This window comes from Kryptolebias marmoratus, linkage group LG20, assembly GCF_001649575.2.
Source record: "Kryptolebias marmoratus isolate JLee-2015 linkage group LG20, ASM164957v2, whole genome shotgun sequence".
NCBI lineage: Eukaryota > Metazoa > Chordata > Actinopteri > Cyprinodontiformes > Rivulidae > Kryptolebias > Kryptolebias marmoratus.
The window spans coordinates 3332005-3356889 of NC_051449.1; the positions used below are offsets into that span (position 1 = coordinate 3332005).

The window sequence follows — 24885 nt, forward strand, 5'->3', positions numbered from 1 at the left end:
TGACGGTCTACACTAAAATGCAAAGCTGGGGTTTCAAGATTTTATCACTCTGGAACCCATTTTCAAAAAATAATATTTGGGGCCTTCTTGAATGTTGTTTCCGTATAGACGCAAGACTGAAACAATAAAAAAAAGTTGCATTTTCACAATAAAAGTTCCCATGTGAACCTTTGTTAATCCAGGCAGGATAACTCAACAAACAAGCTGTGAAAAGTTTCTGGTGAAGCTTTTGTCCCAATGTTGTACTCGGACATTGTTAAAAGAGTTGGAGTTTGATTACAGGTGGGGGTGTCTGCTCAAAAGCAGCAACTTTGTGGATTTGAGGTTGTTATAGAAAATAAGGAATGAGGATGTGTTTAGGTCCTTGTTAGTGTTGGTTTGTCTATAAAGCACCTTTAATAAGCTGGGACCAGCTCATTTAAACCTATAAGAATATTAGTTAAATCCTAAAATCTATCTTGTAACAAACAGGAAATGTGTCTAATGCTGCTACGAACTTGGGAAAGTAGAAAGAAAACATCTGGACCAGAAATACCTTGGCCAAAAGTCTGCATCACCTGGTGTAATGGAGTCTTCGTCAAGGTTTTTTTGCTCCATTATTGATGCAATTATCTGCATGTTTTCTGCGTCAAACTGGTTCTCTGACCACTCTTGGTCCCCATGTTCTGACTTTTATGCTGGTACTTATTGTGAACACTGGTCTAGGGGTCAGTTGTATAAATATCACATTGTTTTCTCTCGAGTCCTCTCAGTGTCAAACTCTGAAGGTATAAAACACTCCTTCATGAGTTGTGCTTGAAATAAATACACAAACTGTACAAGTGGGGCTTTCCTGTCCTATTTATTGCTTTCTTTCTTTTTTTTTTTACCATGACAGAGGCAAAATGCGACATCTTTTACAAGATTTTCTTTGTTCATTGAATATTTCTCTAATTCTTTGACAATTTCCTATTTGCAGCAGAAATTCTATTTTTGCAGATTATAGTTTTTAAATCAACGAAACTCCCTCCTTTGTTGCATCTTGCATATTTTATTAATTTGCTCTGCACTCACCGTGTTTTTTTCCCTCACAGACAAAGAAAGACTCTGTGGTTTCTTGCGTTCTGGACACCGAGGCAGTTGCCTGGGATCGCGAGAAGAAACAGATCCAGCCCTTCCAGGTCCTCACCACCCGTAAAAGAAAGGTACGGGTGGAAACGGGACGTAATAAAGTGAAGGGAAAGAAGATTAAAATATGTGCTTTGTTCGTAAAAGCGGAGAGCAGGAGATAATGAGAGAAGAAGGGAGGTGTGAAAAGGTTAAGAAGAGAAAACAAGACAGAGATAAAGACCTGAAGGTTGAGGAGAGAGAGATAATAGAGTGAAATGATCCGACAGACTGAGGGAGATGGACAGAAAGGGAGCTAAAAAAAAAATTGGTGGGAGACTGATGGCTTGGAAAGGGAAGAGTGAAATGGATCGAGAAGAGGGTGGGGGGATTGAAAATGTCAGCAAGGTGTTTATTCAGTTTTGATCAGAGTAACGGCCTCTTTCCACTACACCAATCACATTAGGCTGAAACGGCTCCCTTCACCTTGTCTTTTGATATGCATAATGACAGCCTGGTAAATTAGGAGAAGCAGAAATAACTGAGTAGATATGGAGAACATGACGAAGAAAATGGCTAAAATGATTACGCTGATGATTTTCCTTTTTGCTAGATAGTTTTTGCTGCTATTATGCAATCATAATTATATGTAATGATAGTTTGATGCACAAACTGATTGTGCGCTGACCCTCTGGTATTCTGTAACAACATCTCTGGTGTTTCGCGTCCACGGGCACATCTTCCTGGAATGAAATATTCCAGAAGAGAAGATGAAGCTCGATACGCTTTAATTAACTGTCATTAATGAGCAAAAAATAATGGAGGAGGAGAGGAGACGGAGAGACGAATCTGTCCTGTTTAAAGAGGAGATACTATAAAAAAAACCTACATTTTTGCCTGCTTGAGTAAATCTATCTGGGTGTCTAAAGTCTTTCCAACTTTTAGAGAAAGCAAAACAACTTTTGGGGCTGCTGAGGTTTGACAAATATTCAGTGAGCGTCTCAGATTTGAGAAAGTACATCTCATGCCGTCATAAAGAAGAGAACTGCCTCGTATTTCCTGTTCTAACGTATCACGTCAGAACACCTTTCTTTCCTGTTTGCTTTTCTTTTAACAGCAATTTTTTATAAGTAGATATCTCGCAAAGATTCAGAAAGTTAGAAAGAACTTAGAATTCTTTCGCTGCATTTTATTTTGTTAACAAAGTCTATCATTGATATTCTTTAAATCTTATTTCTCAGCAGAATTTGAAAACTCTGACATCCTGTTTTCCATTAGAAGCACAAAAAGCAAATATGACAGAAGAATTTGCTCATATTTGCAACCCATTATCATCTAAAACAGTAGATCCCAGACATTTTAGCTTTCAATCCACAAAGTAAAAGTTGGAGAGACCCATGACCGAAGAAAACAAACATGGCTAAAAAGCCATTTAACAATAAGCCTCATCAACCAATATATTGTCTTTTACAGGGGTCGGCAATCCTGGTCCTCAGAGCCACTATCCTGCATGTTTTCCGTGTTTCTCTGCTCCAACACACCTGATTCAGAGGTTAAATCACCTCTTCATGTTCTACAGAAGCTTGTTAATCACCCATTGATTTAAATCAGGTGTGTTGGAGCAGAGGAACAAGTAAAACCTGCAGGATGGTGGTCCTCCAGGACCAGGATTGCCCACCCCTGCTCTAAATGTTGCATCCTTTTAATTATATCTCTTGAATACTGCTGTGTTAAAGGATAACAACACCAAGGCATCAATATATAAATTTATACACACCAAGCACGCTAACTTTCCTAGAAACTCGTTACCTTTGGGGGGAAAACAACTCCTCAATGATTTTTCCGTGAAAATAGTTTTACGAGTCAATATTTAGAGATTACCAACAAAAATTCGCTACAAGCAAAACAGAGAAGTTTCACTTAGAACATTGTCTGGCCCTTATAGATACTTAAACTCAGCCATTATGGCCTCTTGAGGATAAATTTACATTAACCACAGAGGAATGGACCCACGATGACGCTGAGGGTTTATGGAGCCAATATGTGATGATGAAATTATGGCGAGAGTGTGAATGTTGTGCTAATACATAACCGGTGTTCTCAGTGATATGTTAATGCAGCAGTAAAACGTATCAGCCATTTACCCCGAGGCTAGTGAGACGTGTTAACATCACCAGACGATTCTTAAAGGTGCCGTGTGGAGTTTCATTGTCAAAGTTTCTAGTCACATACTCATCAAACTCATTATATATTTACGCTTCGGGCTGGAAAAGCTCAAGTAGCACTTTTCTTTTGCAGCATTTGCAAAATATTTGCCAGCCGCTTCTTTCTGGCTGTTGTTGCTGCATTACGTTTCTTAGCACGGTACGAGCTGTAAAAACACTGGATTAGATTGAAACCATCAACAGGAATATGGCTGCATGAGCTCAAACTTTGGTATGACTCCTAAAAGGTTTGTTTATTTATTTATTTTCTGAAATAATATTGGTATTGGTTGGAAAAACGCCTGCCAGGGTGCCATTATTAAATTCAAGTAGTGATTTTTTTTTAATTCATTCACAAGGTTTAAATAAGCTAGCTGCTACAAAACAAAGGAATGGATTAACAAAAAGCTGGTGCAGTGAGTTCTAAGGATTTCAATTGCACTTCATTGTGGTGCAGAAGTCGTGGAGTTTTACAACAGGGCCATGATGGAAACGTGTGTAATAAGCCCAGGTCTGGTGTAGAGACCAGTGGGGGTAAGAAACGGTGGAGTAAACAAGATGAGGTGCAAGAAAGGTGAGAGCTGGAGAGGTAGAGGAGATGAGCGATATAAGTGAGGAAGTAGGAAATAATAAAGTGGGGGGGAAAGTGATGAGCACACCAAGGAGGCTTGATGCTTTTATAAAAAAAAGAGTAGTGAGAAGATGGGAAAGCTGGGTGGTTAACTTTTAAGCTGAACTGGGGGGGAAATCAAAGAGCTGTTTGTAACAACTCCCAAGGTTGGAGGTAGCAATTTGTGAATAAGATGTGCCTATTTGCATGTTTTTGTCAAGAGGAAAATATTGAAATATGTGTGTGCTGATGTGCCTCTGCAGGATGTGGATGCCTCCGAGATCAAAGTCCAAGTGTGTGTGTATGCCTTTGACCTCCTCTATCTCAACGGAGAGGTAAGACTAAAGATAAAAATATTACCCAGAGATCCCTCAAATCGTTGTGTTTATTGTTTGTGAGCACATGTGCGCGCTCAAGATGCAGACGTTGTCCTTGAATGCCAATGATGGTGCTACTGTGGGGCTGTAACTAGATAATGATTGTAACGCTCATTGTAATTCCAGGAGTGTGTCTGTCTGAGGCGCTCAGAGTCTCAGAGTGACTCTGTGTGTGTGTGTGTGTGTGTGTTCTGGATGTTGGTGTGGGCGAGCGGGTGTATGTGTGATTATATCCTAATGATGCAAAATTTTAAGTAAATTTCTTAAGTCTGGTAAAGACAATGCTAATTAGTGAGTTCTTCCATCAGCCGGTGCAGTGGGACGTCTCCCAAGTGGATGGAAGCCAAATTACATCATTAAAGGAGCCCCAATGACTTAAATTCTGCCATTTCATGCTTACTTCCCACTTAATTTGGGATTTATGTAAATGTTATTATTTTTCAGCGTACATATGTTTTTTTCTGTATCTGTTGCTTTTATTTTCTTAATTTTCTTTTTGATGGTCAATATGCTGTGGTGACCTTGTTTTGACTGTTTTTGTATTTTTGGTATATTTTAGATTTAGAATCCAGCATGTAAAATGTTTATTAGAAAGAAAGAAAGAAAGAAAGAGTGTGTGTGTTAATTTGTGCAACACATTTTGCATTATCTCCATACAAGTTTCTATAAACGGCTGCAAATTAGCATGAGCTGAAAACAAAGCCAAAGTTAAAGACACGACTTTACCTTTATCCTTTAGGGTAGAGGTCCCCAACCTCCGGGCCGCAGACCGGTACCGGTCCCGGTCCGTGGGTCATTTGGTACCGGGCCGCAGAGAAAGAATAATTAACTTACAGTATTTCTGTATTTTTTTTATTTTCGGAGTCTGGACGACATTTATTTTGAAAAACTGACCAGATTCTCTCCACTACATCCGTCTATGACTCAGTCCTGATGCGTCAGAACGCTTACCTGGGTCATGTGATCCGTTACCGCTAAAAACAAACCCACCAGCAGCTAAATGAGTAAAAAACAAACGTCTCTGGAAGATGGGACTGTCTCTGTACTGACAAACAGGCACAGGGCTCCCACTGATTCAGTGTTATGGTGAGTTGTATTCTTTGTGCACTTTATATTTGTGTTGTATCTTATTTTAAAGTTTAAACATCGTCATGTTGACCTGAGAACATCAGGGGGAGGAGAGGCTGTTATTCATGTTGATAACGCAGCTAACAAAGCTGCGAGGACACGGTGGATTTACGTTTTATTATGTTTAAAAAAATACTCCCGTTTTCATGCCGGTCGTATCGTTTTATTTTGTTGTATTTATCCGCCACACCTTTAAAGGCCGGTCCGGAAAAATACTGATAATGAACCGGGCCGTGGAGCTAAAAAAGTCGGGGACCGCTGCTTTAGGGTAGCATCTCAGTGGGTTGTGAGTAGTTGGGGACTTTTTTCTGTTGCAGGCTCACTGAATTCTGCTCGCTGCTCGCAGTGTTTTCTGCAGACTATTTTTGTGTGGACGGCTTGTATTCGAGGTCGTGCACATTATTTTGTTGCTCACATTGTTCCCACCTTGGCAGCTGCCCCCAACTTTATGATTTAATCTACTAGAGTGCACTTTTGAAATGAACAGGCAGACGTAGAGCAGTTTTTAAATAAATAATATTTAACATCACTGTAGTGTTTAGACCTGAACATTCAGAGCTGATGTTTTTTATCATAAGGAGAGCTCTTGTACAACTACAGCACTATAAAAATTAGGGAATTTAGGCTGTCAGACTTAAGCAAGAGCAAGGTTGTATACATATGTCAGCTAGAAAACCTGAATCTTAATCCAGCAACAAACTGCTGACTGTATTAATGCCATTCACACCCTCCACCAGGAGCTGCTGGTTGATGACGCACACCTGAAGTTCTTGAAGCTACTTTGAAAAATGCTAAAATTTTATGTGAAACACAAACTTCACAAACTGCTTGGTTCTTGTTGACATTTTTGTCTAAACACCTACTTATATAACAGGTTTTACAGCAAACTGTAAGGAAGACAAACAGGCTTTTCTGGCTGCATGGAGGAGGCTTTGAAACGGCATCACTGAGGGCATTGCATCTGCATGATCCATGTATTCACTTCTCTTTATTCAAGGCTGCACGTCGGTGCCGCTTTGATGCATGTTAGCGTGGCAGAACATGACATGGTCTCATTTTCCAGCATAAATTCTACAAAAACCTGCACATACTAACGAGTTCCTAAACCCGACTGGCTTTTCACACATGAACACCGTGTTTGTGTTTGTCAGATGCACATTCCTGGTGAAAAACTTCAATAATAACCTGCATGGCATGAAAATAGTTGCGTTGTTGTAGATTAAAACCTGCATCAATTTACCTTTAATGCTTTGTTTGCTTGAGTTAGTCTCGACAAATCTGTGGTAATTTAGAGAGTTTGTCTTATTGGTAATTTCTGTTTCCCAACAAGGAAATCTATCATGCCTTCAAAAATACAGTAGATGAATAAAAAAATGCTTTTTATGTATGTGTTCTGGAGGTTTGTGTGTGATCATGCACGTGTGGGTGTTTGTATGTGTTTCCAAAGCTGCATCCATGAGAATATTCTGCGACTGTGCTTGTTTGTGTGTGGGTAGATCGTTGAGATGGTATTTCATCCTTGTCATTGGAAGCCTTCAAGCTATCAAGAGGAAATGGCTTTAATGATGCAGTTTTGCCGTTTGTAATGATGTTTGTGTTTCTTTGTGTGTGTGTTCAGTCTCTGGTGCGACAGCCGCTGTGTCGGCGTCGGGAGCTGCTGAAAGAGAGCTTCTCAGAGGTGGAGGGAGAGTTTCAGTTTGCTCGTTCCATCGACGCCAACAACACTGACGCCATCGCAGAGTTTCTGGAGCAGTCTGTCCGAGGTGTGTGTGTGTGTGTGTCTGCGAGACGGAGACAGACTTTTCCTCCTTGTTTTGCTTCCACTTGTCTCTTTGTGTCTCCTACTTTTGTGTGTGTGCTGTATACTTGTTTACTCGTCTGCTGTCCCTCTGTGTCTTGAATCTTTTTGTTGTGTGTGAGTTTCCTCTCATTTGTGTTTTTTCTTTTTTCTTCCTGCTGCCATGTGTAAAATGTGTGTGTAGTGTTGTGTTGGGTCTGTTTGTTGGCTCTGTGTGTGTCTCTGAGTGTGTGCACATTTGTGAGTTGTATAATTGAATGTTTTTGTCTTGTCTGTCTGACTCTGTTTAGGATAAAAAGGATGTGTTTCCCAGGTGTGTGTGAGTCATACGGCCGTCCTTGTCCACTTTGTCTTTGTTTCCTGAACCTGTTTGTTTCCTATAGAGACTCACAAACACAACAACATTTCATATATCTGATAGATAATCTCTTAATTTCCTTTCTGCACATCCAGAATAGTGTTTTGGTGTATTATGTGTGTGTGTTTGTGTGTGTTCAGAATCGTGCGAAGGCCTGATGGTGAAGACTCTGGAGAAGGATGCGACCTACGAGATTGCCAAGCGCTCTCATAATTGGCTCAAGGTGTGTGTGTGTGTGTGTGTGTGTGTTGCAGCCCAGTAGGATGTAATAAACACTGATGAGCCAAAATAATGTGACCACAGACGTGTAACGTGTGTAACACAGCTAATCTTGTTACAAGGCATCCCAGACATTTCTGTGAACTGAACACGTGTATACCAACAACATTCCCTTTAAAATCAGGTACTACAGCCAATAAAGAAAACTCTGAAGAATGACAATGAAAGCAGCTGGAAAAATCATTGTTTTCTGGTCATTACGTTCTGAATCTTGAGTTCTGAAACGAGTTGAACAAAAACAAAACAGTAATTAATTAATTAATTAATTAAACTAAACACTTAACAGTGCAAAGCTAGACCAACAAGAACAGTAACTGTAAGCTAAAACGACCAGAAAAGTGTCTAAAAGGTAAAACTAGCAAAACTGCATCGTTGTAATTATTGGTTTGTCTACATTATTGCTTAATAACTGTTTGGAGAGTTTTATTGGTGTTCTGATTTAAAAAGAACAACATTTTTAATGTATTTCTGTTTCATAAGATGCATTTAACAGTCACACAAAGCACTCAATCAAATCATGGATCAATCTGGTTTTTATTGTGTTTTAAGACGTGAGAACAAGATTCTTCAGTAAACAATTAAATAAACAAAGACGCTTCTTTATAATAATAAAGTATTGTTTGACAAGTTCTTTCTTGAAACCACTGATTGTTTATTTGTAACTCCAGTAAAATAAAGAATTCCAGTTATTTAGTTTTTCTTCATTAGCTTGGTAGAAAACATTTAACATGAATTTGTCCTTCGTCCCCGTCCCCGCAGCTGAAGAAGGATTACCTGGACGGAGTCGGTGACACGGTCGATCTTTGTGTGATCGGCGCCTATTTGGGGAAAGGAAAAAGGACGGGCACCTACGGAGGCTTCCTGTTGGCCTGCTACGATGAAGAAAACGAGGAGTTTCAGTCCGTCTGCAAGGTGAGAGTGGGCAGTCAGTCCCTCCAGGATTTCACGGTGATTTTTGTGATTGTTGCGGCTAAAATGCCTGATTTTTCGGGACATTTTCCTAAAAGTTGCGATTTTTTTTTTTTTTTTTTTTTTTTTTTTTTTACTAAAATCAATAAACAACCATAACTTTTAATATCTAAACCAAAAATACTTCCTAGTTTTGTAAGATAATTCCCAACAAACATTGACATTCTCAAAAGGTGCTTTATTTGAGAACTTTGANAGCTTCTAAACTGACATTCATGAGCATTTCTGGATTGTCCCTGGTCTGCAGCTCTCCTCACATGTTTTGCAGACACAAAGTGTTTGTCGATGCGTTTATGTTCCATGATTACACTGCAGGACGTGCAAAACAGCTGCAGCTGGGGAGGAAACTGGTTTGCTGAAATCTTTGTGGGCAAATGTGAAGCATTAGCGCACATTTTGGCTTCGGTCGCTGCTCCTGCACGCTCCCGGCATTCTGATGTTAACAGGAAGTGACGTCACGTGTCTTCTTCCTGAGTTATTTGGGGTTATTTTGTATTCCACGCTACACAAACCCACAAAGAAGAGACCAGACTGCAGAAACGGTGGCGAATCACTTTAGAAACAATAAATATTGGGTTAAAGTTGTGGGAAAGTTTCTGTGTTTTGGGCAAAGTTTCGCGGGGTTTGCTTGTGTCGTTCACTGTTTTAAAAACCTGCAATGTGTTAAAAGTGACACAAACATTTATAGTGCAAATGATTTTCACCTAATATCAGCCTATTTAAATCCAATTTTACAGCCATTTTTTTTTGTTTGTGTATGTGCAGTACGTACTTAGGGTCTATATTTTAGAATATATTGCTTTGTGAGTTTTGAGCTTTTCTTCTCTTTATAGTTGGTACAAATGTGTGTTTGTTTTTGGTGTTTTATTTTTTTCTGATAGTCTGCTCCTTCTCTTAAATCCAGATTTGAGAGAAATCTTTCCATCTACATGTATTGATTGTGCCTGAGTGCATCTTAAAATAAGTGGTGTGTTGTGGAGCATGCATGACCACTTTAGTGTTTGTGTTTTTATTATATTAGGAGCTTGAACAAGTTGTTAAATGGCTTCACTGCATTTTGTCCTCTGTCATGTGAAAGCACTCTGTCTCCATTCTTCCACTTTGGTTACTTTTGTGTCTTTATTTCCAGAAATGGATTTCGTAAGCAGGTGACACGCAGACATTGTGATCATATCGACATCATTCACACAAACAACATTTTGCTTTTGCCTGAGCTGCTTCAGTAACACTTCCACAGCATTAAACATCACAGTGTTACAGAGCTCCTAGTTCCTGCATTTCAAGTTTTTAGTTACCGTATTTTCCAGACTACAAGGCACACCTGAATATTAGCCGCAGGTGTTTTAATGTTTAATTACCATATGTAAGAGAATCTGCACAAAGAGGATTGTCAGGAAAGAGATGGCTGTTTGGGAACACATCCCTTTTATTAACATTTTGAAAAACAAGTTATCGCTACATATTTGCATAACTTTTTACGTACATGTACGAGTACCTGTAATTAAACATACGAAACATGTACTGTGCTGTTTAAACGAGTAACAAATGTACTGTATAACAATAACCTGCCTACCTTTAGGGCTAAGGTGCAGTAACACGGCTTCAACAAGAAGAAAAGTCAGTCATTCGTACGGCACTACTTTGCCTGGCGGAAGGACACGTGACCAACACGCCACTCTTTTCCCGTGACTGTGTGTCTGATCACATGTCCTTCCGCCAGGCAAAGTAGTGCCGTACAACAGCGGAACAAATCAAAACAAATCTTCTTACAATATCACAGAAATCATTAAAAATCCTGAGAAAAGCCAAACCGGACTATAAGCCGCAGGGTTCAAAGCGTGTGCAAAAAGCAGCGGCTTATAGTCCGGAAATTACTGCATTTTTACTAATTTTTTAACCTTCTTGGTTAAGTCATGTGAATCATTTGATCCGCTGCACTTACAAGTTACATTTCCATGACTAATAAAGACTAATAACACTAACATGTCAAAGAACCAACAATTAACACAGATTGTAACTTAACATTAAAAAATGCCATTTTAAATAAAGCTAAGACGGTTAGCATTGTGTTTGTCACTTAAAATTTATGCACAAATTAAAAGTTTCAAAGTCATAACTAAAGACAGTCGTGTTATGATAACTTCAACCATTACTTACAGACAGACTCTTCAGGGTTTAACAATGAAAAGATGAAAAACATGAAGCTGCAGGAAGGTAACTCTACAGGGACAAGCAGCACCTTACAGCGTCTCTGCTGACTTTCTGAAATTGGCAACACATATAAGCATCATGAAAATACATTTTTGGCATTGATGGAAATCCTCCGCGTCTGGGATGTGCTGCATTTAAAAAGGTTTTACTCTGATTCCTATAATATCAATTACAAAAAGAGAAAAAATCCACGTTTTGTCATTATTATGTTCCCAGCACTCTTCTTGTATCGGTTGTGGACATTTAGAGGAGTAAAGATCCACCTAATTGCCAAATTTGTATTTTTTGCGAGCAGGTTGTATCTCCAATTTTTTTTGTTGTTGTTGTTGCTGTTTTGTATTTTTGTTATTCTTTGCTATCTTGATTTTACCCACACATTTTCAGAATATTGTGCAGACCTAATTAGCTTCTATCTGTTTTGTTCTGTTAATATTCATAACTTGGTTGCACTTTGCAATATAAAATCAGACGTCAGATATAAACTCTATTTGTCCAAACTGAGGCCGTTCAAAGTCCTATCAACAACAAGTAATATTTTATATTAATTGTTCAGAAGCATTCCTCAGAACCCGGTTACTGTTGCTTCCATATAATAAAGCAGATATTGCTGCCGAGGGAGGAACAAGTCGTTTGATATTATCTGCATAGGAGCTGAAATGTTGGCAGATGAGTCTAGCATCCATTTTTCAGTGTCCACACAAAGGGACCCCCTGAGACAGAGTATTGACTGCAGGTCACCCCATGTCCAGAACACAATCACTTTAAATATTTCTGTAAAATGAAAGACAGTTGATCGCATGAAATTTAAATACCTCATGCAGACGGTTGTGCTGATTGAAATTAAGGCTGCTGTGTTCCCTTTGTCGCAGGAGCTGAAAGTGTACCAACATGTCATTTATCTTTTCAGTGTTGCTCCATGGCAGCTCAGGACATGTGACTGCAGCATCCTCTGCTCCCGTGTGCTGCTGCTTTTTTATCATCCTTTTACTCCCTCAGTGCTGGGCGGAAAACAAAGGCAGAACAAAAGAAATCAAAGAGTTTGACCCACTTTTCCCTCTAATGATCGTATCTATATGTGTCCTGGGCTGGTGCAAAGGCCTTTAGTCACATTGTCACCTGCAGACTGAGGGGCTTTCTTTAACTTTTATTAACACCTTAAAGGCAGTAGATTCATGGGAGCTGCTGGTAATTTGGGCCAGAACTAATTTATTAGTTGGATACACTCCTGTTATGGCTTTTAAAACACTCACACTTTATTCCAAGTGCTAAATGGTTCTTATTGCAGTATTCTACACATACATATATTATATATTATATATTTATTATTGGTTATGAGATCATCATCATCTTGTCAAATGTGTTTTGAGTGTGAATATTCAAACCAAGTAAAAACACCATATTTACAGCTTGCTGTCTTGATAGGTGGTGTTCCTGGTTGTTTGTTAAACCGGCTGGAATGACTCAGAGCAACAAGCTATTTTTTCTTTTTTTTTCTTTTGAGTGCTTTGTGTAAAAAAAAAAAAAAAAAAAAAAAAGAAAAAGAAAAATCAAGCTTTTTCAGAAAAACAGCTGAAGTGAATTTTGCCAAAAAGAACTTGAGCCGCACATCTTTCCCAGCATGAAACGGAACGAGGACACACTCCACCAAAATAAAAAATAAAAAAATTCAATCACACCTCTCACACATGTAGAAGAGAGGAGATGGCTGCGCAGAAGGAGGAAAATATGTAAACAACTTGGACAGCTGTCACGTAACTAAAGCTAGTATTAAATTTTACTTATTTGTTGATGCAGTGTTTCTTTAAACACAACACAAAACTGCAGACAGGAAAAAAAAACATCCAATAGTGTTGGACAGATTACACATTTCAGGATACAGAAATATATTGGACACATCAAAGGTGAAAAGAATTAAAGAAAACAGCGTTATAAGGAAAGGTATGCTGTGTTTTTTGAGATATTTTATGTCCTGTGCCCCTAAACGTCGGTAGAGGACAAAAAGTAGTCCCTCACTGGGCTGCAAATGTCAGAGAGTAGTTGAGTCAAAATTGCAGGAAAATGGGCTAATTTTCAGCTGCAGTCCCGTTGAAAACTGAGTGTTTGTGACCATAAATCCACATGGCTGCGTTCTGCACAGCCAGTTTTTAAAATCACTGCTTATTTTCATGTGAACAGTTTGCAAACCCGTTTTCTAGAGCTTACACATTATTTCATTGCCCATCTTCACCCAGATCGTACCCACCTCAGCCCACTTCGGCAGCCAAATCATAATTTCATCTGATGGAGTACACTTTTGAAATGAAGACGGGCAGATTTTGGCCAGTATTTTATTAATAATTGGTGCAGTTTTTAGACCTGGGCGTGTTTTCAGAGGATAGCTCTTGTGCAGAAGTTAATAAACAGCTCTTGTAGTCTTGAGGCAGGTTTGGAGACGCCCACAACGAAACTGAGATGAGTTCTGGGTGCCCGCGTTGACGATTTCTGAGAAAAGAGAATCGTTGCACAATTTTTAACATGTCCAAAACTCAAACCTGCCAGCCTCTGCAGAATCAGGAGAACCTGACAAAAGTTTCAAGATATTTGTTATGGTATGTGTGTCAAAGAATGGACTCTAGATTTGTGATATTTGCCAGTAGAGAGAAATCCCCGACCGACCAAGTCAGACAGTTGACCATCAGATTCAGACCACTACCATAAACCTAAAAAAACAAGACTGCTGGTAACTCCAAACCCAACTAATAATGAAAGAAATATGATGAACAGAAATGACGTGGTGCAAGGCTGGCATCCATCCTGGTGTGGAGAGGAACCCCTTTAATTTCTCCTCTCCAGAGGCTCGAACTTGTTCCTTTCAGTGAAAACAGAGGATATGTTAATTAAACAAAAACTCATTCCTAAAATAACCCAGAGGTGCAGCAACCGTTTTGAGACTCTCTCTGTTGAAAACTTAAATTTAAACTTTTATTAAAAGCTTCCATCTTCTGTATTGAAACCGTTTTTTTTTTATTTGTACTAAAACTAGAACCATTTTGGGACCAGGCTTAGGTTTTTGAGACATCTGTCAGGTTTTGGTAACATTATCTCCCCATCTAACAGCAGTGTTGATTGGTTTAGGCTGCCGGTGGGATTTGATCATCAGTCCACAAAGCAAACAAGTCATTATAATTGGCTGAGTGTAAGAGGTGTTGGGTTCTCACTCCTAACAAACCGTAGCACAGTTGGCTCAGTAGACAACAGATAAATAATGCATAAAGGTCTCACAGTTGATTTAAACACCTCTAAACCTTGAATGCTGCCACAGACTCGTACAGTAAAACTTCTCACGGTCACTTGATTGTGTCTGTGGGCGACAAAATGCTTTATTTCCATAATACACCCGCGCTTCCTTTCGCTCCTCGGTGTGTGTGTGTGTCATCCTGTTAGGTGTTTCTGGTGTCTCAGCGAGTTCAAGTCCTTTGAGAGGCGACATGACACTTTAGGCGAATCAGGCAGACAAGATGCTCGTGTTGTGGGGGGATTTGCTCGCTGTTCTGTTCTGCTGCTCGCTGCCAAATGTCTGCTGTCTCCCACGAGGGAATATGTGTATATCTGAGTGTGCCTCTCTCTTATCTTCTCTCATCTCTCGCAGATCGGGACAGGCTTTAAGGATGAAGATCTGGAGCAGCATTACAAGTTTTTAAAGGTGAAGTAGAACTGCCTGACTGTTGCACTGGATTGCCTGGTTAAAAGCGAAATGTCAACACCCCGCCTCCCCCGGTCCCCTTACTGATGCCGCCATCTTTTCAAATCATGATCAAGCAACAGATACTTCAACAGAATTATTTTAGAGGCTGTAAGAGCCTGCTGGTGTGTGGTCTTTGGAGGCATTCCCTCATTTAAACTTGGATTTTTTTCTTCTTATTTTGTTATTTTTCAACAGATTAAAGGGCCTAGCGTCCCTTGAAGGAATGCATATTGCCCGTCCTCTTCCATTCCAAGATAATTTTATGATGAGAAGGGATTTAGTAAACGACATTATGCACCATCTGAGCTCAGAGGATGGGTTGAAGATGACTCTTAACTACCACTCCAAAATTAGCTCAGTTCTTTAAAATTTTTTATTATTTATTTATTTATTTCGAACAGAACAGACAGAAAATATAAACAGACAGAAAATATAAACAGACAGAAAAAAAACAATCATGAAAAAAGAAAACAAAATAAAATAGAATGAAGCAAACCTAAAAAATAAAATGTAAAACAAATTATTTTGCCCATGTGACATGCAAATTTTATATTTTCTGTTCGAAAAGGAGCAGGTAGAAGATATAATATCTTATGTCCTACCCCTTTCGTACTTGTCAATTTATAATCAAATTAACTTTCAGAACATCAAGAGACAACTTGTTTCCATTTTACATGATGTTTAACTATGTACAATTATTTTAAATACTATTTATATCATCAATTACATTAAACAAAGACTATTAAACAATCATCTTATATAGCATATTTTGAAATAAGCTCTGTTTTAATCAGTTACAGTTAATCTTAATTTACTGAGTTATAGCCTGTTTTCTGTTGGCGACTCCAAATGTTAATGACTTGTTTATATCCAGTTGTTCTTAAAATATTTTGCTAACAGACAGACAGTGTTGATAGTTAGCGCCTAAATTTTTAAGCAAATATGCTGCACAATGTGTAGCCCACAGATGTGTTGAGGATGACTTGCAGCTACTATCACACCAAATTTTACCTCAATTTTTTGGTAAATAAACAAGTTGGAGCCATTCTTGTATCGGCTAATGTTGATTACTTGTGGCAGCCATCTTGAATTGGGTTTACCCCAGAAGTTAATCAGTTGTAGACGTGCCTGCTGAGAGTTCTATTAAAACCCATCCACTGGTTTGAGATATTTTGCTAACACAACAGGGTGTTTGAGCGTGTCACATCAAAGGAGCTACTTAATAATTTGACTTTGAGATCCATACACCTGGTGTGCAGATCTTCAAGGGTTCAGAAAGCAAAAGCCACTTCTGTTTGAGCCATTAAAAAAGCCCGAGCTGAGAGGAGCTGTGCGGGCGTGCTCTGGCGCTGGATAATGAATTGCCTTTTTCAATTTACATATGAAGAGGTTTGTTCCAGAGCAGCAAAGCAGCAGCATTTGAAGCAGTTGACAACTGCTCTCTGAAAACGGTATCTGTTGAGTTCATCAGCTAAATTTAGACATGAACGAGACCTGAGAAGTTTTTAAAAACTGGAGAAATGTTTTAAAAATAATTCTGAAGCTAAAAACCTTTTTTTGTTTCCCATCGAAACAAGTTATTATTGGGAGACTGTGCAGCTGATACCAGATTTTCAAACTGCTGCAGGGTGCAGAATCACCGCGGTGCAGTGGAGATTGAGAAGGCGGTGTAACTTTTTTCTTTCCCCACACCAATAAAGCGTGTACTGTAGTGGTTTGTAATGAAAGTGATGGATGGTGAATTAAGGCGAGCCGGTGGTGTGGCCATGCTGCTCTTGTTGCGGCGCCGCTGCAGGCCAATAGGACTCTCGACAGGGAGACAATTGGCTTGTTTACACTCCTCTGAGCAGCGAGGTGCTGTGTTACAATGAGGACCGCACTGATCCCTTCTTCCACCACTCGGATCTCAATTCTGATACGTCTGGAAGGATTTTGTCCAATAAAAAATCTAATAAAAGAACGAAGGTTGCACCTTTACTCAGACCTGTATCCATTTATTCAAATTAAAACGTGAATTTAATTTATTTTGGCTTTATTTATATTGTTCTTAGCAGGTTTATCATATCAGGTAATGACTTGGAAATGATCAGAGAGGAAGGGAATAAGAATAACAATGAAGTGGAAAATAATTTACTAGCATTCTTTAAAAGTCTATAACGCCAGAGATGGAAATAAAGATTTCACAGAATCTGTTCGAGCTCAGAATATGTGTTGCAGATCACTCTCAGGTACTACCACACCAACGTTTCGCTCGGTCTCTGTACTTTCTGAAAGTTTCATTAAAATTTGTAGAGTTGTTCAGAAGATATTTTGCTAACAGACAGATTTAACTCCAGTAATCTGGCAGAGATTGAAACAAAGATCCCTCATGATGTGTTAGCACTCTGAGGATGCGTTAGCGATGACTCTCAGCTACTACTACAATACCAACGACTACCTGACAATCTGTAAAACATACTGAGTTTAAGCCTTTTTTAGCTGTGTCAGCCATCTTGAAGGGGGTGATTCCTTATGTTGATCAGTTTTAGACATACAAATGATTACCTGATAAGGTAAGGAAGTGGGAGATGATTAGAAATAGTTAAATAGTTAACTACTACTTGTTCAGACTTACATTCTTATTCTGAGTTAGACCTGAAAGTCGAGTTATGGACACAATGTCAGGTGACTGAGCAAAAAACTTGTGACTGAATTTGATTAAATCTTCTCTCATTTTGTTCAGCAAATATATTCAAATCAGCTCAAGTCCTTGTAACTAACTAAAGTAGCTTTGACATGTTAATAAGTCAACTTTGTTGCGTCACATGAAGTGTAATTATAATGTTCCCAGAGGCATGAACACTTGCATTGTTTTATCACCCCCCCCCACCTAATACAGTACTTGACCTATTTAATGAGGATTCTGTTTAATAGGAAGTGGTGCCTGGAAGCACAACAGTTTAAAAAGAATCACATTTCTCCAAAAAAAGAGAGACCTAAAGCATCAACAGATTGTATGAGAGATGGATAAAGGCGAGACAATACTGACAGTTAGTTTTTAAGTAAATGTTTCAACGTTATGCATCCAAAAATAGCTAAAAACGTGTGAGCCTTTAGGCCAGTATTTCACGTGACTTGATGGTGACTCAAAATTGAGATAAAATTGCAAGAAAACTGGAGAATTTTTAGTTACATTTGCAGAGTGTGTTTGTGGCCTCCAGCATGTTATTTGATTGTGTTTTTGTGCAGCCAAATCCGGAAAATCACTTTTTTTGTGTGCACAACTTGCAAATCTGTATTCCAAGCAAAGTGCAGTATTTCGTTGCCTACTTCCACTCGCATCCTGCCCACCTCGTCCCGCAGCATCTGCTTCAAAACACCCACACTGAGCGAGTACGGCTCAGTGTGCACGATTTGGAGAAAGTAAACTAAATGTAGGCTCGTAATTAGTTTGGTCTGGGTGCACCCCAGGACATCTCAGGGCATCACAGACCTATAATTGGTCAATCGGCTGTAGTAAAGCTCCAATTATAATTTTTTCTGCTTCTCTGGCGAGGCGGGGAGGCGAGGCCCGGGTGGCGTCAGGTGCTCAGCCCGGGATGGAACGACCCACTCTGGGATCATTGGCAGGTGGGGAGTTTGACTCGGGCAGCATACCTGTCAGAGAAGTGATTGATTAAAGGTTTCTTGTTGTTTTCTGTGCAAACACTCAAATGCAAACAATGCACACAGTGTCAAATTAAAAATACAGTCTGTTTCCATACAGAAGCAAAAAGATAAGCAAGTAGCAATTCATAACAAAATACAGCTTACAGAAAGTAAATCCAGAAGAGGATGTTTGTCTTGCAGTTTTCTGAACGTGTTAAAAATCCATGCAGCACAGATGCACGGTCCTGTGATTCACACAGAGAGACTGAAAAGCCCACAAACCTTTCAGACATTTTGGAAACCCCCTTGTGGATGTTCCTCAAAGCTTGACTCAGCTGCTTTAAAATCACATGGTGAAGACGGGTAGTTTTCGGCTGTTGGATGTGAGTGGACAGCTTGTTTTGCTTATACAGCAAGACAAAAAAAAAGAAAATATACTTTGGGGGTTATCAGCAGCTGAGTTTTCTAAACTTGTTTGATGAAGTTTGTGGATTGGTGGAGCTCAAAATAAAGAAATTCAGGACACTTTCTGCCATCCTTAACCAACAAAGATGGCTCCGTCTCCGAGGTGTTAGTCTGCAAAGTTGCAACAAAAGGCCTTTATCAAATTACTTGTTTCATTCATTTTAAAGCCTATTCAAAGTTCTGCTCCGGGGGGAAATCAAAACAAAAAAAACTTTTCAAAAATTGCTAAAAAAGTAGCTACATGCTCACTTGAGTTGCTGTCTGCCTTGGAGGTTTTAAGCACATAAAACCAGACAGCAGCGCCTTCAGCGGGTCGGTTTTGACACGTTATTTTCATGCACATACAAACCTGGGTTTTCCCTCTGGAAAGTAAACATGGCAAACAGATCAACACATAAATAAATAAACAGAAACCTTAAACCTTCACTCCTTCATGACTGGGCTGACTGTTTTGTTTGTGTATTTTAAAGCTTTTTCTTCTGGTTAGGAGCTGACTCTGTTTATTACAATCATGCAGAACTTGTAACGTCCCCTGACTCGGTGTTGACAGATTCACTTAGTCATCTAATGGAAACGAGGCTGATAAATGCTGTTTTTGTTTTCTGACGCAGCATTTTGAGAGTGCTCCTTGCCAATGAAAATCACTCTTCTGACGAGTGTACTGTCTGTGTGGCAGAGATCTGAGGAAAAAAGAAATTGAATCCTTAATTTTAAGATTTCAGATTCGAGGTTCTTGTTGTTGCTAAAAGCGTCGGGGAAGAACAATAGTAGTTGGTGAATCCAGAAGTGTAATTTAAAAGTCTGAGCCCTGACAAAACTCATGACAATCAGCAGCAATATTTTATAAGCCTCTGCACGCCCACCGGCTGACTCATTGTAATTCAGTATGTATTAGAGCATCACTTGAATGCCTTCAGTATAAATAATGTGTGCTCCAGCTTTCTGTTCCCACCATTACTTCAGTGTGACCCACTTCTATGGACACTGCAGCAGAGGACTTTCAGGATCATCTACAAACTGAGTGACTGGTGATGTTGGCCGGAGCTCAGCTGTCGTCTTCGTTTTTATTTATTTTAAATATCACTCGCCGATAAAGGTGAAAGAGGGATGTTTTTGTCTGTCACGCTGGCAAAATATCTTCTAACTGACTGAACAGATTACCTACATTATCTACAGATGATTACCCAGTTTCAGGGTGAGCAGCGAACATAAACATGGCTGTAACGCAGTCAGGTGTGGTAGTAGTTGTGAGTCAGCTCTAACACATCTTGCAGGGTTTTGCAATTTTGCATGAAACTGCATATGTTGTTTACAAAGTTTGACCAAAACGACTATGATCTTTTGTTTAAAACTGAGATAAAAGCTGGCGGGCGATATGCATTCCTTCAAGGACTGCTCGGACTTTTATTTGTTTTATTATTTAGCAGCAGAGACAAAACTTTAGTATCAGGCTGTTGATGGATGACATCTTCTCATGATAAAGTGCTTTAGAAACCAACTCTTTAATGCTGACCCCCAAAAAAAAGCAGGTTATTATTTTAATTTGAAAGTGATGGAACGCCGTTTTGCCTCCTGGGATTTGATCGCGAGGCCCAGTCGGTCCAGAACGCATCGTCCCATTTCCACACAGCTTTGTTTCTTTGTTGTTGTAAACTTTTCTCAAAGAGTTTATCTGTCGTTGACGTGACGTCCTGCAGGAGCACATCCTGCCCAAACCGCGCGCCTACTACCGCGTGGACCAGTCGGCGGAGCCCGACGTGTGGCTGGACGCCGTGCAGGTTTGGGAGGTGAAGTGTGCCGACCTCTCGCTGTCGCCCGTCTACAAGGCCGCCATGGGAATGGTCAGTAATCCCCTCCCCCCCCCTCTCTCCGTCATGTGCTTCCACTGATAAGTTCTGCCCGCTCTGGTCTGTTGGCTCGAATTAGAACTCATAATTAAAGCGTCTTAGTTGAGTTATTAAGAATGTTGTAAAAGATGCAGGATTTAATAGAACAGATACTCGTTAATTAGCCGGGGTTCAGCCGAGTCCCACAGTGCGCTGAACTAAAGAAAAAAAATGTTCTAGTGTTATCAGTATTCAGCTCCTATTAAAAAAATGCACAGACATGAATGAATTACTGTTTGTCTGAAAACATTTTCATGTTTCAGTTACCTTTTGATGCATGTCACGGACAAAACTTTAAATTTTAATGTCAGTCGTTTAAACTTTAGAGAAATCAAGTTTGGTATCTGTTTACATTACTGCAGCGACTGACTTTAAATAAAAAGGAACAATATAGTCATCATAGTGTGCTTATAAAATATTTCATTAATTCTGCTGTTTATATGCAACATTTCAGTGTTTCTGGTAACTCGTGTTGTAACAAATACACAAAACAAACTGAAATAACTTAATTTGACATAAATACACTCTGATTTGTATATTTTAATGCATAATAAAAAGCTCAAAATAACATATGCCAATCAATTCTTCTGAACAACTATTAGCATGGATCAGAAAGATAAGCTAATGCAATTAGCTTTGTGTTTAAATTTATACAAAAATCAAACATTTTAAAGTTATTACTAAAGGCTTCGTGTTATGATAACTTCGGTTGTTATTCACAGACAGAAAAGATGAAATAGATGTGAAAACTGCTTTACTGTAACACGTTTCTACTACAGGAAGCTACGGTAACCCTGCAGGGACAAACGGCTCCACAGCAGCTTCTCTGCTGACTCTTAGAATGAAATTTAACAATAATTTGATGATCCATCTAAAAATACATTATAACTCCCACACCTAGTTTGGATGTCCAAATCTTGGTGGCATTTTATGTTATTATTATTTTCTGGTCTTAAATTTGAAATTTCAAGTTTAATTCTGATGAAAAGCAGCTCCAGGGTATTTGTCATCAAACTTTGCAGGTTTCTGGTTTCTGATGAAGTGAAGTGAAATTTATTTTTATAGCACTTTTTCGCAACAAGGCGATTCAAAGTGCTTTACAACAGAAACAACAACTGATATAATAATCTAAATGAAATCATGAAACTAAACGTATCTAAACATGAGCTAAGACAGTCAAAATAGTAGCTAAAATAATCTAAGTATAATCATGATAAAGTTAAAGCTGAACTAAACAACAATCAGGAATATGAGGTAAAATAAACTAAACTAAACTGATGAGATGGAAAAGTGGGAATATTGTGTTCACGTCCACAGACTACGAGATTAGAATCATCAGTTTTTTATTTGAACATCTAAAAGCTGATCATATGTTAGTATTTTAATCAGACTAAGGTTTTAATCTGAAGTTCTGTGAACATTTTGTGACTTCTTCAACATCCTGACTTTACAGAACATCAGTTTCCTGTCGAGGCTTACCGGTCTGGAGTTTAGAAATCAGAGCAGCCTTTGGATGATTTATGACTCTAATTTGTTTGTTTATTGGCTCATAAATGTAAAAGTTTAATTTTCATATACATCACAATCTACTGGATTTTTAAAAAGAAAACATAAAACAGTAATTGCCTGTAATTAGTGATTTAGCTGGAGGGGCCCGGTGTGGATCAGTACACGATCCGATCTGTGCTGTAGTTTATTGAAGACTATAAATACAGTTCCAGGCGTAAAGTTTTCTTCTTTTTCTCTTTAAAGTAACATTACCTGTCTTACTAATTAAATATGTAAGGCTCTAAAAGGTAAGAGATATGGTTTAGCTTTTTTTCTAACATATATTCTTTAAAACATTAGCATCATATTTAGGTTGACTTCCTCTGTTGCAGGAAGCACACTGGGAAAAAAAAGGACATAGTGTCACGTTTAACAACACAGTGCTGCCTAATAATGAGCCGGCCTTTTAATCGATTTATGACGCTCTGCTGTGACTAATGCAGACAAAAAGAAAAAAGGCAAAATGAGCTTAATTTATCAGCCAAGCGATCATCTCTGTAGTTTTATACGAAACTCAGCCCGTTTTCCTAATAAACTTGATTTAATTTGTATTTGACTTTCTGGGTCAGTTAGCTGCTCATCAGGTCCAACTTTATGAATGAAGACTCGTTTGTTGATCAGTTTATCAGTAAGAGTGGTCCACATAGAGGCTGAATGTGCTTCATTATGACCTTTATGACAAACTAAATGGTAAAAAAGGTTATAAAATGTTTTCGCTGGCTCTAATATTACTCTAGAATAGCTACAGTTTACAGCTTTATTTATTAGTTGCGTTTGCTGTAGTAATCTTAGAAAATAAAATAACTTTGCAACCGCTAACAGAACCTCACATACGGTCTTTATTATCCGTCTAAATCGTGAATACAGTCATTCACATCTAACATTTCCTCATTTTGAAATGGCCTTGGAAAGTCCAAAGAAGAAAATTAGCAATATTTTTATTCACTGAATGTAATAAAAGGCTTTGAAAGACACACAGATTGAAGCAGGACAAAAGCTTAGTTTTAGCAGCTGGAATTAAATTGTACTAATGGAGTCATAATTACTTTAAAACCCTGACTCTTAGAACGGCACTTTACGAGTTAGGAAGGGCACTGATAGGTTTTTAACATTTGTTAAAAAAAAACAAAACCTGTGACACTATTCTGTGTTCAGGTGGATCCGGAGAAGGGCATTTCTCTCAGGTTCCCTCGATTCCTTCGGATCAGAGACGACAAGAAGCCCGAGGACGCCACAACCGGAGCTCAGGTACAACTAAAGAAAACATGTGAAACCAGCCACAGTGTCAAACACGTGCGTTAAACAGCAAATACAATAACTACAGAAGGTGTTGAAGCATGAGGTGAATCAGGTCAGCCTTCTGCAATCTAAAAATGGCCGTAACCCAGAAAAAATTTAATCATGTTTGTTTGGATCGCTCAGAGTGACACATCATCATCATCATCATGGTCACTTCACAAAAGGTGTCCTGTAAAATTTCAAGGGTGAGCAACATTGCAAGGACAATGTCTTTTGTTTTTCATTCTGCCAGCAGTTTATGTAGCCGCTCCTGCAGCTATTTAACACTGAGGTAAAGCAGCATCTCGGGGGTTTATTGGAGGGGGGGCGGGGGGGTCAGGCAGCAAGAAGTGAATCATTTTGCACAGTTGAACACTTCTGTCTTTGCCTTGAGATACTCAGGAAACCTTTACACTATAACTGCTAAAAAAGACTCACTATGCTGTCACTTTGAAACTGAAATAGATACGATAGATAGACGTGGGTCTATAGATTGATAAGGATGGATGGATACCGAGCTGGATGGATGGATGGATGGATGGATGGATGGATGGATGGATGATTGGATACCTACATGGATAAATACTTACATAGAGCCGAGAAGGTCCAGGCAAACAGGCATGTAGATCACGGTGTGGGAGCCGGAGAGCGCCTCAGCTCCAATGAAAACAGCAGGAAAAAGCCTATTAGTGGAGCACTGAGAGTGGAGCTGCGTTATGATCGCCTTCATGCTGAGGGGGGGTTTCTCAAAGTTTCATGTCTCACTGGGCCGCGGCTGTTGTAAACGAGCAGACGGCTCTGAGTTGTGAGAAAACAGGCGAGTTTTCTGCTGCAGTCTTGCTGAATTCAGAGCGTTTGCCACCAAGTGACCAACATTTTGTCTGGCCAGTTTTTGAAACTCATGGTGTGTTTTCACGTGCACGGCTTGTAGAACTGTATTCTACGCCGCGCACATTATTTAGTTGTCCTGCATCATACCAGCTTTGGACCCGACTTAGCAGCTGTTTTCATGTTTATCAGACCCTCCAGGATTTCGCAATGTTGCGATTGCAACTATTAACGCAAAAACCAAGCAAACCCCGCAAAATCGCAACTTTTTGCAACTTTGCCCAAAACACCGCAACTTTCCTGCAACTTTAAGCCAATATTTATAGTTTCTTAAGTGATTCGCCACCGTTTCTGCGGTCTAGTCTCTTCTTTGTGGGTTTGTGTAGTGTGGAATACAAAATAACCCCAAATAACTCAGGAAGAAGACACGTGACGTCACTTCCTGTTAACATCAGAATGCCGGGAGCGTGCAGGAGCAGCGACCGAAGCCAAAATGTGCGCTAATGCTT

At 39.2% G+C, this 24885-nt stretch overlaps 1 protein-coding gene across 3 annotated transcripts in view; it reads left to right on the forward strand.

Annotated features, from left to right (window-relative positions):
• The window catches only part of lig1 (ligase I, DNA, ATP-dependent), a 73492-nt gene that overhangs the window by 46766 nt on the left and 1841 nt on the right, over nt 1-24885 (forward strand). For all 3 annotated transcript variants that reach the window (XM_017411070.3, XM_025004808.2, XM_017411072.3), the window contains exons 19-26: nt 1074-1184; nt 4164-4235; nt 7024-7168; nt 7702-7784; nt 8600-8752; nt 14649-14702; nt 20534-20677; nt 23426-23518. In XM_017411070.3, the coding sequence (XP_017266559.1) occupies nt 1074-1184; nt 4164-4235; nt 7024-7168; nt 7702-7784; nt 8600-8752; nt 14649-14702; nt 20534-20677; nt 23426-23518 (855 nt within the window). The remainder of the gene's footprint in view (nt 1-1073; nt 1185-4163; nt 4236-7023; nt 7169-7701; nt 7785-8599; nt 8753-14648; nt 14703-20533; nt 20678-23425; nt 23519-24885) is intronic.